Genomic DNA, 14,912 nt, shown 5'->3' with positions numbered 1-14,912 from the left:
TGTGCTTGTTTCAATTGAGCTGACATTGTGAATCACAATATCTCGATATATGATTTCATCATGATATGATACCATTGAAAGATGACAAATTATCCAATTATGGCCCAGCCCTTGTTTACGTGCATAAGCAACCTAGAAACAATTAACATTCATAACAGATGATGGCAACACCACCAACACAAAATAACACCTCTGTAGATACAAGTCTAAGTTACTTAAGTCTCAAGTTACTTGACAACTTTAGTTTAGTAATACACAATATAATGAACTTACGAAAATGTCATGTTTGATGATTTGTGGTTTTGAATATTTCAGTAAATATTGGGATTTACCAGCATCAGGTACAATAGTAGTACTACTGCAGATGTGTACATATTGCTTACACATACTTCTATATATTACAAAGTTGGAATGCACTTTCTATCTTTAGTTCTTCTCTGCTTGTTTTCATACGCTGTAAGTCAGATTTGGTGCTTTGATAACATCTGATACTATCTGCTTTTTATTAATGGTGATGCTGAACCTCACAGCCTTGTGTGTGTTTGTAGATCAGTGACTTCAACCAGAGGAGAATGATCCGGAGCTCATCCTCCACTGAGCAGGAAAGACACAAAGAGGATGTAAAGAAGAGAGAGCCTGAGCAGGAGCTGGAGGTACCAGCAACTATTTTACATGCACCGTAGCGTTGTCACCGACATTCATGTCTGGCAAATTACATGACGCATTCATTCAGTATATTTTCAATCACGTGTTTAACAATACACCTGTACCTCGTACCAGGTACTGAAGCAGTCCCACAGTAATCTTCACTGTGTCTCTATGAGAGAAGGTTCCTCTGACATCTGCTCTGTCTTCATCCACAGGTGTTGGTGAATCTGGAGGAAGGGGTGGGTGTGTCTCTGGTCAACAAGGTTCCTGAGGAGCTTGTGTTCACTACGCTGTCTGGTATAGATGTCCACTTCACTCGCACTGCTGCCAACGAGGTGTTAGAGCTCAGCATTCAGAACATCCAGGTGAGCTCCCCACAGCTGTGGGAACATTCAGTAATAATTTCATTCCAAAGCAGTTCAAGGTGCTTCACATGATAATACAGGGTTTCAGCAGGTCCTTTACTTTGAAATTCAGGCCTAAAAAATCTAAAATTGTCTTAAATTGACTGTATGTATAGCTCTTAAAAGGAATGAAGAACGGAACCTCAATTGAAATACTGTAAAGGTTTTCCGTCCCGATCACAATTTCCTGGAGCACATCTCTAAAGCACGTCACTATCTCCATTCTCCATGGTGACTATCATGCTACCCCACCAGCTTCTTAAGATTTAGATTTTAGATTTAGACTTCGATTAAATCCTGCTTCACTTTGCTGTGATGGGGACCAGACGTGGATGGTAATACAATGTTTAATACATGGTTAAACCAGAGGGGAGCCTGTATGAAGATGTTCAAATTAGGGATAATTAGTAATGAAAAAAATGCGGAACACAACAATTGTTATATGCAGGTGATTATACACTAAAGAAAATATACGTAATTACATTATATTCCATTTCCACCAATAGCTCTGTCTTAGAGGGTGAAAGGCAGCCTACAGTTGTAGTTCATGTCATTAGAGGACAGTGAAATGATAAGTAATGATTGTCTTTGTGGGACCCCATACAGTGTGCCATGTTTGCCTGACAATTAACTTTGGATTATGCGGCGAGGACTCAGACCACTGAAGAACAGTGTCAGAAAGACCCTCTCAGTTCATCAGCAGGACACAGTTGGTGTTGATCACTTGTGAAAGCAGCTGCTTTACAATGCTGACCAATGTCCTTTTCTGTCCTACTCATCATTCAGATCAAATGAATCAAACTGTTTGTAAATGACACACAGTGTTATTGACACTGATGCTACATTACTGCAGTCCATATCCACTGTGCTGGTATGATGCAGAAGCTTCCTGTGAATTAATTTTCATCCCCAGTCATTTAGATGACCTATCCCGTATGGAATTATTCAGACACAACAACAAACCAAATATTCCAGCATGTTGACCAACCATCATCTAACAGCACAAAAACCAAACAAAAACATAAACCTCCCACTATTAACGCTCTAGGAGATTTCCCACAATGGAAAAACAACAAATACACAAACACAGGCTCCTAGGCACAATACACAGATACAAACAAGACACAATCTATATGCATTGTGTGACAAACTCTGTCTATTTGATCCAGTTCATAAACCAATAGTCTACAATCCATAAAAAACAGTGATTACGGTAATCTATCATTTGTTAGATTTCTCCTCCTATCCACTGCTTCAAAACAATATTCAGAAATGCAAAAACGATGATCAAAAAGGTGTTTAATTAAAGCTCCATTCTCGATAACTATCACATCTTTATTTACACAGTAACTCATCCATCCAGTGTTTTAGTGAAGAGCTTTGTGTGAATACTTGGTCATTCATGTTTTGGTCATCAGGTGGACAACCAGCTGCTGGGTACCACCCAGCCTGTGATGCTGTGTGTGACTCCCAGCTCCAGTGACAGTGGCGTCAGCGACAGCGGCCCGGCCCTGCAGGTCAACTCGGTCAAGGTTCCTAGCAGCCTCATGCTCACTGATCTCTTCAAGGTGAGCGTCACACGCTGAATCACAATTTTCAGATCTTCACCAGATAATTCCTGGTTTCTTGAAACTAGACATTTCTAGTGAGCCAGAGACTATTAGGTACTGAAATCAACCGATTTATGATGTAACCATGATGTGTTCACAGCACCTCATGGTGACGGCCCGGCGCTTCACGGTCATCATCGAGGAGAAACTGCTGCTCAAGCTGCTCAGCTTCTTTGGCTACGGACAGACAGAAGCTGGTGGGTCATCAGTTGAATGTCATTGTTAATATTTGTGTGATGCTGTGAGTAAGAAGGTGGTTTTCACTTCCATATATAACAAACTGTAATGAATGCAGAGCTGGAGAAATTGGATGAAAACATTTATGAGAGGCCCAACGAGGACGCAGGACCTCCTAAACGGTACTACTTTGAGAACCTGAAGATCAGCCTTCCTCAGGTCAAACTGAGTGTCTTCACCTCTCACAAGCTGCCTCCTGATCTCAAGGTAACCAAACATGACACATCATCAGTCTTTGTCCTGCCTGAGTAACGTCACCTTTCCTTGTGAGCAGCATGTTGCTTTCTATTGACTCCATCACCTGACTGCAGACTGCACAGGCAACATCATATTGTTAGACAGAACAAGTTGAGGGGCTAGTATTAATCTAAAAGAATAGTTTATTGTTCAACACTTTGGGAAATTGCTTTTTCTGAGAGTCAGATGTTCAGAGTTGGAGTCAGGTAGTGGTTAGCCTCGTATAGCATAAAGACTGGATGCAGAGGGGGACAAGCTAGCCTGGCTCTGTCCAATATACACCTACCAACACCTCTAAAGCTCACTGATCAACATGTTGCAGTGGGGGCGACTGACTAGGGGGTTGTCCTTCAATCATTTACCATTACCAATCAGAGGATCGGTGGATATATCTCCAGTTCCGCTAGTCTATGTCCTTGGCCAAGACACTTGCTACCGTAGGCTGTGCCAACGGTTTGAATGGATGTGAATGTTAAATAGTTCTGATGACAGGTGGCACCTGTCATCAGAGTATGAATGGGTGAATGATGACATGCAGTGTTAAAGAGCTTTGAGTGGTCAGAAAACTAGAATATCTCTATACAAGTACAGCCCATTAACCATTTCATTTAATCTTTACACAAACAGAAATGACAATATCCGTCATTGTTTGTCAAAAACGTGATTGAGTTCCAGCATGCAACTCCACCTAAAACCACTCTCCTTCCACCATGGTAAATGGTACATGGACTGTACTTGTATAGCGCTTTTCTAGTCTTTCCGATCACTCAAAGCGCTTTCACACTACTTGTCATCATTCACCCATTCACCCACTGATGCAGGGGCTAGGTGCCACCTGCCCATCAGATTCTATCACATTCATACACCGTAGGCACAGCTACGGGAGCAATTTTGGGGATAAGTGCCCTACACATCGACATGCGACTAGCGGAGCCCGGGATTGAACCGCCGATCCTCTGATTAAAGGACGACCCTGCTCTCCACTTGGCCACAGTCGCCCTGTAATAGGACGCAGTAAAGTCAATTATGAGTGCAGAAGTATTCCTTCCGGTAATATAAATCAATGTGTTAAAGTAATCATTAAGATGTGGTTGCAGATGCTCAGTTTTGCTGAGAAATACATACTGTACATAAAAGGCACATAAGAACAACATTATTACAGACATATATTTTAAATAAAATTTGGAATTTACACTAATGGAACATTGAAACTTGGGCCGACAAATGCATAGCATCACTTAACCTGTTGTAATAGATTTCTGAAAAAGTAATTTGAGACATTTTCCACACGATATTCAACTCTGACCATTTGCAGGCACTCGCAATGTCACAGAGGGGAAAACGTTTCGATACTTTTTAAAGGATTCTAATAAGAATCAAAGTATTGAAACGGCAGAAGACAAAATACGCTCGTAAGAGGTTCTGATAAAAATAGATTTTAGTCTTGTCATTTTTGTGCATCTATGCACACAGAAATGTCATGCTATGGATTCCTGTCACCACATGATGTCACCCTGTTACTTCTTGTGCCGCATGATGTCACTCTGTTACTTCTTGTGCCGCATGATGTCACTGATACTTCCTGTTGCCACATGATATCACTCTGTGGCCCAATCCCAATGTCCCCCCTTACGGACTCACGGACTTTGAGGCGCGCTCCCGCGAAGTCCGTGAGGATTTAAAGATGTCCCACTGTCACAGCATCAAGTGTTTGAGGCTCTCTCGCAGACATTTTGAGCCCTTTATGAACCCTTTCCGTAAGTCAGCATGGTATGCTGACTTAGCCTAAGGGAATTACCCACAAATCATTGCAATGTGACGTTGAACACGGGGTAACCAGTGGACGCATGGAGACGTAAAAAAAAAGGTAAACAAAGAGGACGGGTCACGTGTGCTCAGCCTGTCATTATAAATTTACTCAGAAACATTAAGGGTTAAAGATGGAACAAAAAATAAACAGAAAATTAGAAGATATTTCTTTATTTATTCATCAAATATTTGATTTTGTCATTGAAGCCGTTTTGACAAAAACGAGAAAATAGATTTTATGAAGTTACCTCTCATCTTGTGAGGAAAGAGCCTGAAGACGTTCAAATCAGGGAGTACAAAGTATAAAATAAATACCCACAGTTGTACATCATATTTTCTGTCATTTTCATGGTAACGTGACATGCTGCAGCAAAGTGCTGTCCCATTCCTATTTACACCATTTCAAGCCCTCACAGTCTCTCACACTCACCCACTTATCAGGTGACGTCAGTAAGTCCTTGAGGGTTCAGGGTTTGAGGCTTTAGGGGGGACATTGGGATTGGGCCCGTTTCTTCCTGTCACCGCAAGATGTCACTCTGTTTCTTCCTGTTACCACATGATGTCACTCTTTTTTCCTGTCACCGCATGATGTTGCTCTGTTACTTCCTGTCACCGCATAATGTTGCTCTGTTACTTCCAAATGTGTCAGCCTAGTAGGAATGGAGTCCTGTTTTGGTATATGTATTTCTGTGTGCTGCCAAATGTTCTCTATTTTGTCATATTGTCACACATCATAATTGATGATTTCTACATTCAAAAAAACAAAAAGCTGCCTTGCCTTCCAATGTTTTCTCATTTGGATGTTTTCTTGTCACTGTAGGCCCTGAAAGGCACCCTGGGCTTTCCTCTGGTTCGCTTTGAGGATGCGGTCGTCAACATGTACCCATTCACCAGAGTGCACCCCTACGAAACCCAGGAGATCATCATCAACGACATACTCAAGCACTTCAGAGAGGTAAGAGGGTTTGGAAGTTGGTCTCGTCTGAAAAGTTCTCTACATTATCAGAGATTCTAAAGACTCGAAGCACATTCACCGCAGCTGTTTGGCATCCTTCCTTCTACACAAGTCATTCCAAATCATTTTTTCAGTGTTGTAGCATTTGTTTCGACATAGCGTTTTTTTCTGAGTATCAACGTCTTTTTTACCGATTGTTCACAATGAGGAGAGAATGTATGCGGCAGCCAACAGAAAAACTGTTACACTTACTGTCCTTTTTCTGAGCGCTCCTCCTTTTTTGTGTGGCCACTCTAAGCCCTTCAACTTTAAAATCTCTGAACTTTTCAGAAAGTGCTGGTGACGTTACTGTCAAAAATAGAGGAGAAGCTTGTTTTGGCCGTGTCTGTGTATCCTGAACTTTATATCTCAGACAGACTCTATCATGACAAAGACCGAAACGCCCATTTGTGGGAGTAGATCGGCCGGGCAGACAGTAAATGTTGCTGGTGAGTGTTGCTTTTAGTGTACGTTGCTCTTACGGTTGTGCGATGACAAGCTCACCTACACAAAGTACGAAGCAAGCATCCTCCTGTTGGTGCTCATGGTGAAAAAACAAAGTCAACCAAAAAGATAGTAGGCCAAAAAAATAATAAAAAGCAAAGTCTATCATACAACGGAGGTTAGAATGGTGATAAGTTGTCAAGATATTGTTGTTTCAATGAAACGCTGGGATGAAGAGCTCCCAGAGCCCTGCGGGTACTTGTTTGCCAGAAAAAGACACCATGTGGACACAGGCCTTTATAGTGCTGAAATCACCTGTGCTCATGACCCATTTTTATGGATTAAAGACATCTTCCACTGTGCTTGAACGTGTCAGAAGAATATTGAAAGGATCCTCCTCGAACATCTCTTTACCTACTAAATGTGGACAGTCCTTCCTCTTCACTATTCCTGAGTAATGGTTAGGGGTGTAACGGTTCACAAAATTCTCGGTTCGGTTCAATACAATACAGTGGTGCTACAGTTCGGTATTTTTTCAATACGGCAAAAAAGCAGAAATGCCAAATCCTCGCTAGTGACACTCTCAAGGAGGCACGTCTGAAGAACATGGGTAAGGTAATAGTGGGTAGTGAGGTAATGTGTCGTTACAGTCAGGTAGATTTGTGTAGTCCGTGACATCCGGCTGTCTGTTGTCAGAGGAACAGCGGGAGCTTCGGACATTTGATTCTCTGTTTGGGCTTTTGTTTTCTTTAACAAAGCAAGAATTATGTTCTGGAGAAATGGGCTCGTGAATGAGTAGTGTCACGGGGCTCAATAGCATTAAGCATGTTCGTACAGCCTGGTCTTCCACTCCAGAGTAGGGTCTCATATCCACTGCTATAAATATAACAATCGCCGTGGCGATTGCGGTGGCCCTGTTTGAGTCAGTAGGGAACAGCTACCTAAATGCTGCGGAGAGAGTTTGTAGCGTGTGTACTGCTGTCGGTTTTCCTGCTAAGCTAGTTTAGCGTAGCGTGGCTCCCAGAACATATGTGCCTCACCAGAGTAGAATGTTTTTCTTCCGTGGTAGAGTGTCAGACATCACGTTCTCTGTTACGTGTTGGAGTGTCAGACAGTATGTTGTCTGTTACGTGATGGAGTGTCAGACAGCACATTGTCTGTTACGTGTTGGAGTGTCAGACAGCACGTTGTCTGTTACGTGTTGGAGTGTCGGATAGTATGTTGTCTGTTACGTGTTGGAGTGTCAGACAGTATGTTGTCTGTTACGTGTTGGAGTGTCAGACAGTATGTTGTCTGTTACGTGGTGGAGTGTCAGACAGTATGTTGTATGTTGTCTGTCACGTGGTAGAGTGTCAGACAGTATGTTGTCTGTTACGTGGTAGAGTGTCAGACATCATGTTGTCTGTTACGTGGTAGAGTGTCAGACAGTACGTTGTCTGTTACGTGGTAGTGTCAGACAGTACGTTGTCTGTTACGTGGTAGTGCCAGACAGTACGTTGTCTGTTACGTGGTGGAGTGTCAGACAGTATGTTGTCTGTTACGTGGTGGTAGTGTCAGACAGCACGTTGTCTGTTACGTGGTGGAGTGTCAGACAGCACGTTGTCTGTTACGTGGTAGAGTGTCAGACAGCACGTTGTTTGTTACGTCGGGTGGTTTGCCATGTTGAGAACATTATATTTCCCACAATTTAAGCTTCTGCATTTTCCAAATGCAATAGTATTATTCAAACGTATTGTTCGGTTTGTAATGTGTACCGAACCGTAAGCCTCATACCAAACGGTTCAATACGAATGCGCGTATTGTTACACCCCTAGTAATGGCCACACAGTAACAGTATCTACCTCTACACTCATACACTGTTTAGCTTTTATAAATAAATGCATTTTTTCTTCTTTGATATTCTTTTTTTGTCATCAAATTTACTCAAATTATCACTATTGGCATTATTGCTCTTTTTTTTCTCTGTTATCTTGTGCACATCCGAGATTTATGTCCTCATATCTTTTATTTTAAACTTCTTTACATGCAATTGTCTGGGTCTGCGTATATCTATAGGTCTTGTTCATACTTTTTCCACATGTACACATGTCCACACACTTCCAGATCTGCACTAATTTAGCTCACTCATATTTAGTGAACCTGTCTGACCCACAATGAGTCCGAAGTTTGTTCGTGAGAAAATCAATGAGAGATTTGTTCTTGCTACAATCAGTCGAACATATACAGTACATCTAATCACAGGCTCGTGTAGGAATATATGGAATGATGGGTGCATATTAAGTCTACATACCTTTCATTATACTTCAGCAAAGTAAAGATAATTTCCATCACCTATTAGCTGCTACATGGACAGATCACTGTGTGGCTCCTGTTAGGTCATGACTGTTTCCTGTCTGTAGGAGCTGATCAGCCAGGCAGCTCAGATCCTAGGCTCTGTGGACTTCCTGGGGAACCCAATGGGCCTTGTCAACGACGTCACTGAGGGCATGTCTGAGTTAATCAAGTACGGCAATGTGGGTGGTCTAATACGCAATGTGACCCACGGTGTGTCCAACTCTGCTGCCAAGGTACTCCTCTGCATAGCTGAGTCGAGATGACAGTCTGCTTTTCTGTGTGAATACTTTTGTTCTGTTCTATATTTGTTCTGTATTTACTGTGCTATATATATTTTACAACATCCTTTTCTCTTTTTTTTTTAATGTATTACTTGAATGTAGCGTTGTTGTATTATATTATACAGGTGTAGTATACACATGAGCATATACCTGTAAAGCATGTGAGACTTGTAAAAGTGGAAGACACCGTGTAGTGTGAACATCTTCTTGTTCTCTGTGTGTCAGTTTGCAGGGACTCTATCAGACGGCCTGGGGAAGACCATGGACAACCGGCACCAGAGCGAGCGAGAGTACATCAGATACCACGGAGCCACCAGCGGAGAGCACCTGGTAGCAGGGATCCACGGACTGGCTCATGGTACAACCTGGCTCTATTTCTGTGTTCGTTTTCAACCGTTACAGTACAGCTAGTGGGCCAAAGAATCATTTAGTAGGTGTCTGAATGAACACTTAGGACCCCCAAAAACCTAAAAATCTCATTTTGGGGGATGTTTGAAAAATCGGACTAAATATTTTTTCGGCACACAATTTATTTGCATTTTGAAAGTTGAGGAGCAGCACACAGAAAGAAGGCTGCCAGGATGAAATACTGTACCTGTGCTGCCCAGCAGACTGATGAAAAAAGAGATGTAGAGATGCATATGGACATGGCGAGTAGAAAAACATGCTTTACAGTCATAAACTGTAATGTGTGGAAAATGTTCAGTATCACCAGAAGGAAACCTCCCTGTTTGCTGAGAGTGCAGAAATAACCGCTCGTGTCTCAGGATCTGGTCACAGCGCTGGATTTTAATAAGGTGGTGGATAGTTTTAGAAATAACCAGGTAAGGGAGAAATGACAGCTCACTCTGTTGCTCAGTGTTTATGGCTGAACAAGCTGTGCAGACATTGGTCAGGCTCTGTGATCACTGTTTTGGTGATCAATAGAACTAGCTTTTACAGTTTCAGTGTGTGAAACTGAACAGAAACTGAAGCTCATAAAATCTGGAAAAAAGACTGTATTGCATTGTTGCGGTTGTTGTACTTGAGAGAAATATTTGATCAAGGTGTACAGAGTTTCTTTTCACAATCTCCAGTAGCTGATTGATAAAAGTCATTAGATCCTGTGTTGACACAAGATAAGACATTTATGGAAGGGTGATTCCTTCTGGTGATCTTCTGATGATTTCTAAGTCTGATGTAAATCGTTTTCTCTGCTGTGTTTATGACTTAAGAACATGTGGGAAAATCAGTTTTATCAGGATAATCTCTCTAACTTCCTGAAAAAAAAAAAAATCTGTCAGAAAGTGGGAAAAACATATTTTACCAGATTAAAAAAATGAAGAGTTGGCAGGATAATTTACTGACAAGTTTCTTTTTTCCACAACATATATGTACCTTAAAAGTTGGTGCACTTTTGCTTCTTGTGGCCCAAATGACTACAACTACAAACACCTAAAAACATGATTCTTAGGTCATGGATCAGATTTACTGTAGAAAATGGATCACTAGAATACATTCTTTTCTCACTTGCCTCTCAGGGCTTCCATAGGCATGGTTTATATCGAAAGTTACGAATGTAACTACGGTTCTATGAATCCTGGATGACCGCCAAAGGCAGTGCTTAACACTGGATATCTTCTGTCTCGTGCATGCGCAGGTCGAGTATTTATATCAACAAAGTCACCTGTGACCTTGGATGACCCCCATCGTCTATAAGTTCCGGTGTCATCCTGAGATCAGTCCTACGGAATCTTCTCGTGAGTTCACGGGATTCCGAGTGACCAAGAATTCTGGCGGTCATCCAGGATTCATAGAACCGTAGTTACATTCCTAACTTTCGTTCTATTTCATCCTTACTGACCGCCAGAGGCAGTGCTTAACACTGAATGACTTATATCAACAGAGTCACGAGGAATTACAGTAACTACCTCGTATAGCTTCGGCAGAGGAACTTGGCCAAAGAACCCCTTCCCCAGTGGGTGAGGGGTGGCAACGTTCACTCTATAGTGTCTGGTGAATGTGCTCGGTGATGCCCATGAGGCCGCAGCACATATATCCTCCACAGGCACACCTCTCAGGGCTGCCCATGACGTGGAGACACTCCTGGTAGAGTGGCCCTTCACTCCGGATGGTAGAGCATGGTCACTCGCCTTGTATGCATAGGCAATGGCCTCCACTATCCAGTGGAACAGGCGCTGTTTTGAAAGGGCAAAGACCTTCTTCGGCCCACCATAACTGATAAAGAGCTGCTCCGACTGCCGTATGCACGCGGTGGCTTCCACATAAGCTCTGAGGGCCCGCACTGGGCACAGCAGCCTTGACCTCTCCTCTCCCGATGGGGGGTCAAACTTTGCCAGCTGGATAGGTTGGTTGACATGTGAGCGTGTCGGCACCTTTGGGAGAAACGCTGCATTAGGCCACAAAGTGACACCCGAGCCATCTGAGTTCCACCTCAGACATGATTCACTCACCGACAGGGCATGCAGCTCGCCTACACGTTTAGCTGACGTGATGGCAAGGAGAAAAAACGTTTTGCTCGCTAGCCATCTTGGCTCCGCCTGTGCCAGGGGTTCAAAAGGAGGCAAGCATAGTGTGTCCAATACCAAATGTAGGTCCCATGCAGGGGCTTTCAGGGTGTTCGGGGGGGCGCAATCGCAGAGCCCCTCTTAGGAAGAGGGACAGCTCTTCTGACTGGTTCTATGCAGCCAGTCAGCAGCCGGTCGGGCCCTCCAGCGGCCAGACCCATAGTTGGAGGCGGCTGGGATCGGGATGCCAAATCCGACCCCCTAGTTGCGACAGGAGGTCCCTCCTGTCGGGGAGGCGCCAGGGTGTCGTGCAGCAGAGTCTGTGCAGTAGGGAGAACCAAGTCCTGGCTGGCCATAAGGGGGCCACTAGCAAGAGTCTGTGGCCCTGTTGAAGAACTCTGAGAAGCGTTGGCAAGATCAGAGGGAACGGTGGAAAGGCATAAAGAAGCCCTTCTGGCCACGTGTGAGCCAGCGCATCCTGACACAGAGGACTGGTCCTCTTCGTCACCAGTGGGGACAGTGGGTCGACATCTCCGAGGCAAAGAGATCCACCTCTGCCCTGCCGAAGAGACCCCAGATGTTCTGTACTACATCTGGATGAAGCCGCCACTCCCCCGGTGGAGGCTTGTGACGGGACAGGAAGTCTGTGACCTGATTCCGTTCTCCTGGTAGGTACATTGCCCGAAGGCTGGTAAGGCGAGGGGCAGCCCAAGTCAGAAGGGCACGGGACACCCGTAGTAATTCTGGCGATCTGGTGCCCCCTTGATGGTTTATGTGAAACACAGCAGAGGTGTTCCACTCAAGTATGGCAGGAAATGTCTGAGCGCTAGGTGCACGGCCCGTAGCTCTAGAACATCGACATGCTTCGTGCGGTCTTGAGCAGACCACTGCCCCCGAGCAGTCCTGTTCTGCCACACTGCAGCCCATCCTGAGAGGCAGGCATCTGTTGTGACCACCTCCCGGGAGCTCTTCTCCATGTTCACCCTGAGGCCCCACCGGGCCACGTGAGAGAGAAGGCCAGCAGTGTCCTGTGCCGCCTGAAGCCGGGATGGTGATCAGCGAATCGTCCAAGTACGGCAGTGTTTTCATGAACACCTGTGGGGAGAGGGATAGTCCGAATGGGAGCACCCTGAACTGGAATGACCGCCTTGAAAGGCGAAGCGAAGAAACTGCCTGTGGTGAGGCACAATGGGAACATGAAGATAGGCATCCTTCAGGTCGACAGACGTGAACCACTCTCCCCTGGAAACAGTCTGAAGGACATCTGCTGTGCTCAGCATGTGAAATGGTAACACCTTCAGGAACTTGTTGAGTCCCCTCAGGTCTAGGACTGGGCACAGTCCGTCGCCTTTCTTTTTTACAAGAAAGTAAATTGAGTAAAACCCCCCAGGAGCAGGACCAGGAGCGTGGCTAACTCCTGGTTCAGGGCTAGGGATTTCGCCGAATCTGTGATGCTGGTCATTTTGACCTTGCTGGAGGCTGGGGGCCGCTGTCGGAATTAAAGCTTGTACCCCTGGGTTAGGGTGGACACCACCCAGGGGTCTGAAGCATGCTCTGCCCAGTAGCTGATGTGCTGCTGGGAGAAATAACCGACGGCCGGCCCGGAGACATCATCTCCTGGCCCCCCCTGCCTCTTGAGGCTCTGGGGGGGCGACTGGTAGCCCCTAAGTTCGGAGGATGTCTGGGGGGGACGTAAGTAGGGTTGTATACCCATACAACCCTACTTACGTCCCCCCCCCCCAGACAACTTTGTCTGGGGTTGGGGTTGGCCTCTCAGCGGGACGCTGAGGTCTGTGGCGGCTACTGGGGTGAGCTGGGGGCTGAGAATGGCTTCGAGGGGCCGAAGTGGGATCCCTAGATCTCCGGGGAGCAGGCATGTTCCTGCGAAGACCAGAGAACTGCTGCCTGGTCTGGCTAGCTTCAACACTCTGCTGAAGCGCCTGTATAGTAGCTGACCCAAACAGCTCACCAGGTTCCACTGGGATAGTACGGAGGGTCCTCCTACATGTCTCAGATAGGGGTGACTGCGCCAGCCAAACCTGGCGGCGAGTCTGGACCAGGGTTGGACATCCAAGTTCCCTCGACATGAGCGCAAACGCCTGCAGTGAGGCATCACTGAGGCTGGTGGCGGAAGCGTCATAAGTAACCTGCTGGAGAGAAGCTGAGAGGGCAATCATGAGGTGGGAGAGGGAGTTCCAATACGGCCCATGCGCGCTGCTGTGTCATAAGCCTGTGACCCGGCATTGGGGTCGAGGGCACCTGGCATCGGGACTCTGGGTCTCCTCAGGGGAAACTATGAGGGACGCAATAGTCGGCCAAATTTTGCTGCGTCCTGCATGGCCGCAAGGGTTCGTCCATCCGATGTAAGACGGGACAGAATCCCAGTGTCTCTCTAGCATGCATGCAGCTCCCTCAGATATTCTTCGGAGGGCGGAACAGAAAAGGTGCTGGGGGCAGGAGCGCGCCTGAAGAAGGCACTCGCAGGCGGAGGTTCCGGCTGCTGCGTATCTAACTGCAGGCGTGCCAGCACCATGTGAATGACAGACCTCATGGAGCTATCGACTGCCCCCTCCGAAGAACTATGAGCTGAGGAGGCCTAGGCCCAGAAGCATGGGAGGGCCGCTCTTCACTGTACTCTGTAAAGAGATTGGCTGACACTGCCAGTGAGATAATGTCCTCTTCTGAGCCAAGCTCAGCCGCGGGTGGATCTGAAGCTTCAGCCCCCCCTGCACTAGGGTGTAAGGTCAGGAGAAGCGACTTCATTTGAACTAGCTTGGCGGTCAGCAGATCCACTCTAGAAGACAGCATGCTGGACTTAGCCCTCTTGGAGGGAGCCCCTGCGGCTTCTGTGGCCCTGCGTTTGGAATGGGTAGGTTGGGCTGGATTCACCTGCCCTGACAGGGGGAGGTCGACCACACCCATCAGGTGTTCCGCCTCGGCGAGCCTAGCAACCCTTACTACTCGAGGCATGATGCCACAGTTCATGCATGGGTTCTCCGAGAGGCCCTCCCTCAGAGGCCAAGGCAAGAGGAGCAGAGGTCATTGCCATCCTCAGGCTGAAGAGGAGCCATACAGGTCATACAGCCGGGAGAGTTAAACATTGCCGCGATTCTGGAAGAACCCTTGCCACTACTTGACGCGGGCTGCTAGGTCAGTCTGAGCGGGAACACTCTGCTGAATGTTGTGAGAACAAGCAGGGGACAGTCAGTGAGAGGGGAGTGAGGACACTCTTCACTAGGATAGTTGCTGCAGATATTGGTGTCCCGCTAGTTAGAGTGAGCGAGAGCAGTCTGCTACTGTGGAAACGGGTCAAGAAAACAGTCCTTACAGTCAGAGGGGAGCGAGAACACACTCTTCACTAGGATAGTTCCTCACTAGGATAGTTGCTGCAGATATTGGTGTCCCAT

General features: G+C 46.0%; 2 protein-coding genes across 7 annotated transcripts in view; one reads left to right on the top strand and one right to left on the bottom strand.

The window, feature by feature from the left end:
- The window catches only part of vps13d (vacuolar protein sorting 13 homolog D), a 76,902-nt gene that overhangs the window by 56,714 nt on the left and 5,276 nt on the right, over window positions 1-14,912 (top strand). For all 6 annotated transcript variants that reach the window (XM_031876391.1, XM_031876389.1, XM_031876390.1 and 3 more), the window contains 8 exons: window positions 549-653; window positions 864-1,013; window positions 2,471-2,620; window positions 2,763-2,859; window positions 2,958-3,106; window positions 5,766-5,900; window positions 8,783-8,950; window positions 9,224-9,356. In XM_031876391.1, coding sequence (XP_031732251.1) covers window positions 549-653; window positions 864-1,013; window positions 2,471-2,620; window positions 2,763-2,859; window positions 2,958-3,106; window positions 5,766-5,900; window positions 8,783-8,950; window positions 9,224-9,356 — 1,087 coding nt within the window. The remainder of the gene's footprint in view (window positions 1-548; window positions 654-863; window positions 1,014-2,470; window positions 2,621-2,762; window positions 2,860-2,957; window positions 3,107-5,765; window positions 5,901-8,782; window positions 8,951-9,223; window positions 9,357-14,912) is intronic.
- Window positions 776-14,912, bottom strand: part of LOC116399316 (immunoglobulin superfamily member 21-like) — a 48,145-nt gene continuing 34,008 nt past the window's right edge. The window contains exon 10 of the mRNA XM_031876397.1: window positions 776-1,028. Within this exon, the coding sequence (XP_031732257.1) occupies window positions 994-1,028 (35 nt within the window). The 3' untranslated portion in view covers window positions 776-993. The remainder of the gene's footprint in view (window positions 1,029-14,912) is intronic.

The sequence above is a fragment of the Anarrhichthys ocellatus genome, unplaced genomic scaffold, assembly GCF_004355925.1.
Source record: "Anarrhichthys ocellatus isolate YVR2014 unplaced genomic scaffold, GSC_Weel_1.0 scaffold108, whole genome shotgun sequence".
NCBI lineage: Eukaryota > Metazoa > Chordata > Actinopteri > Perciformes > Anarhichadidae > Anarrhichthys > Anarrhichthys ocellatus.
The sequence above is the reverse complement of the archived record's forward strand: the minus strand, read 5'-3'. Positions and strand labels throughout refer to the sequence as shown.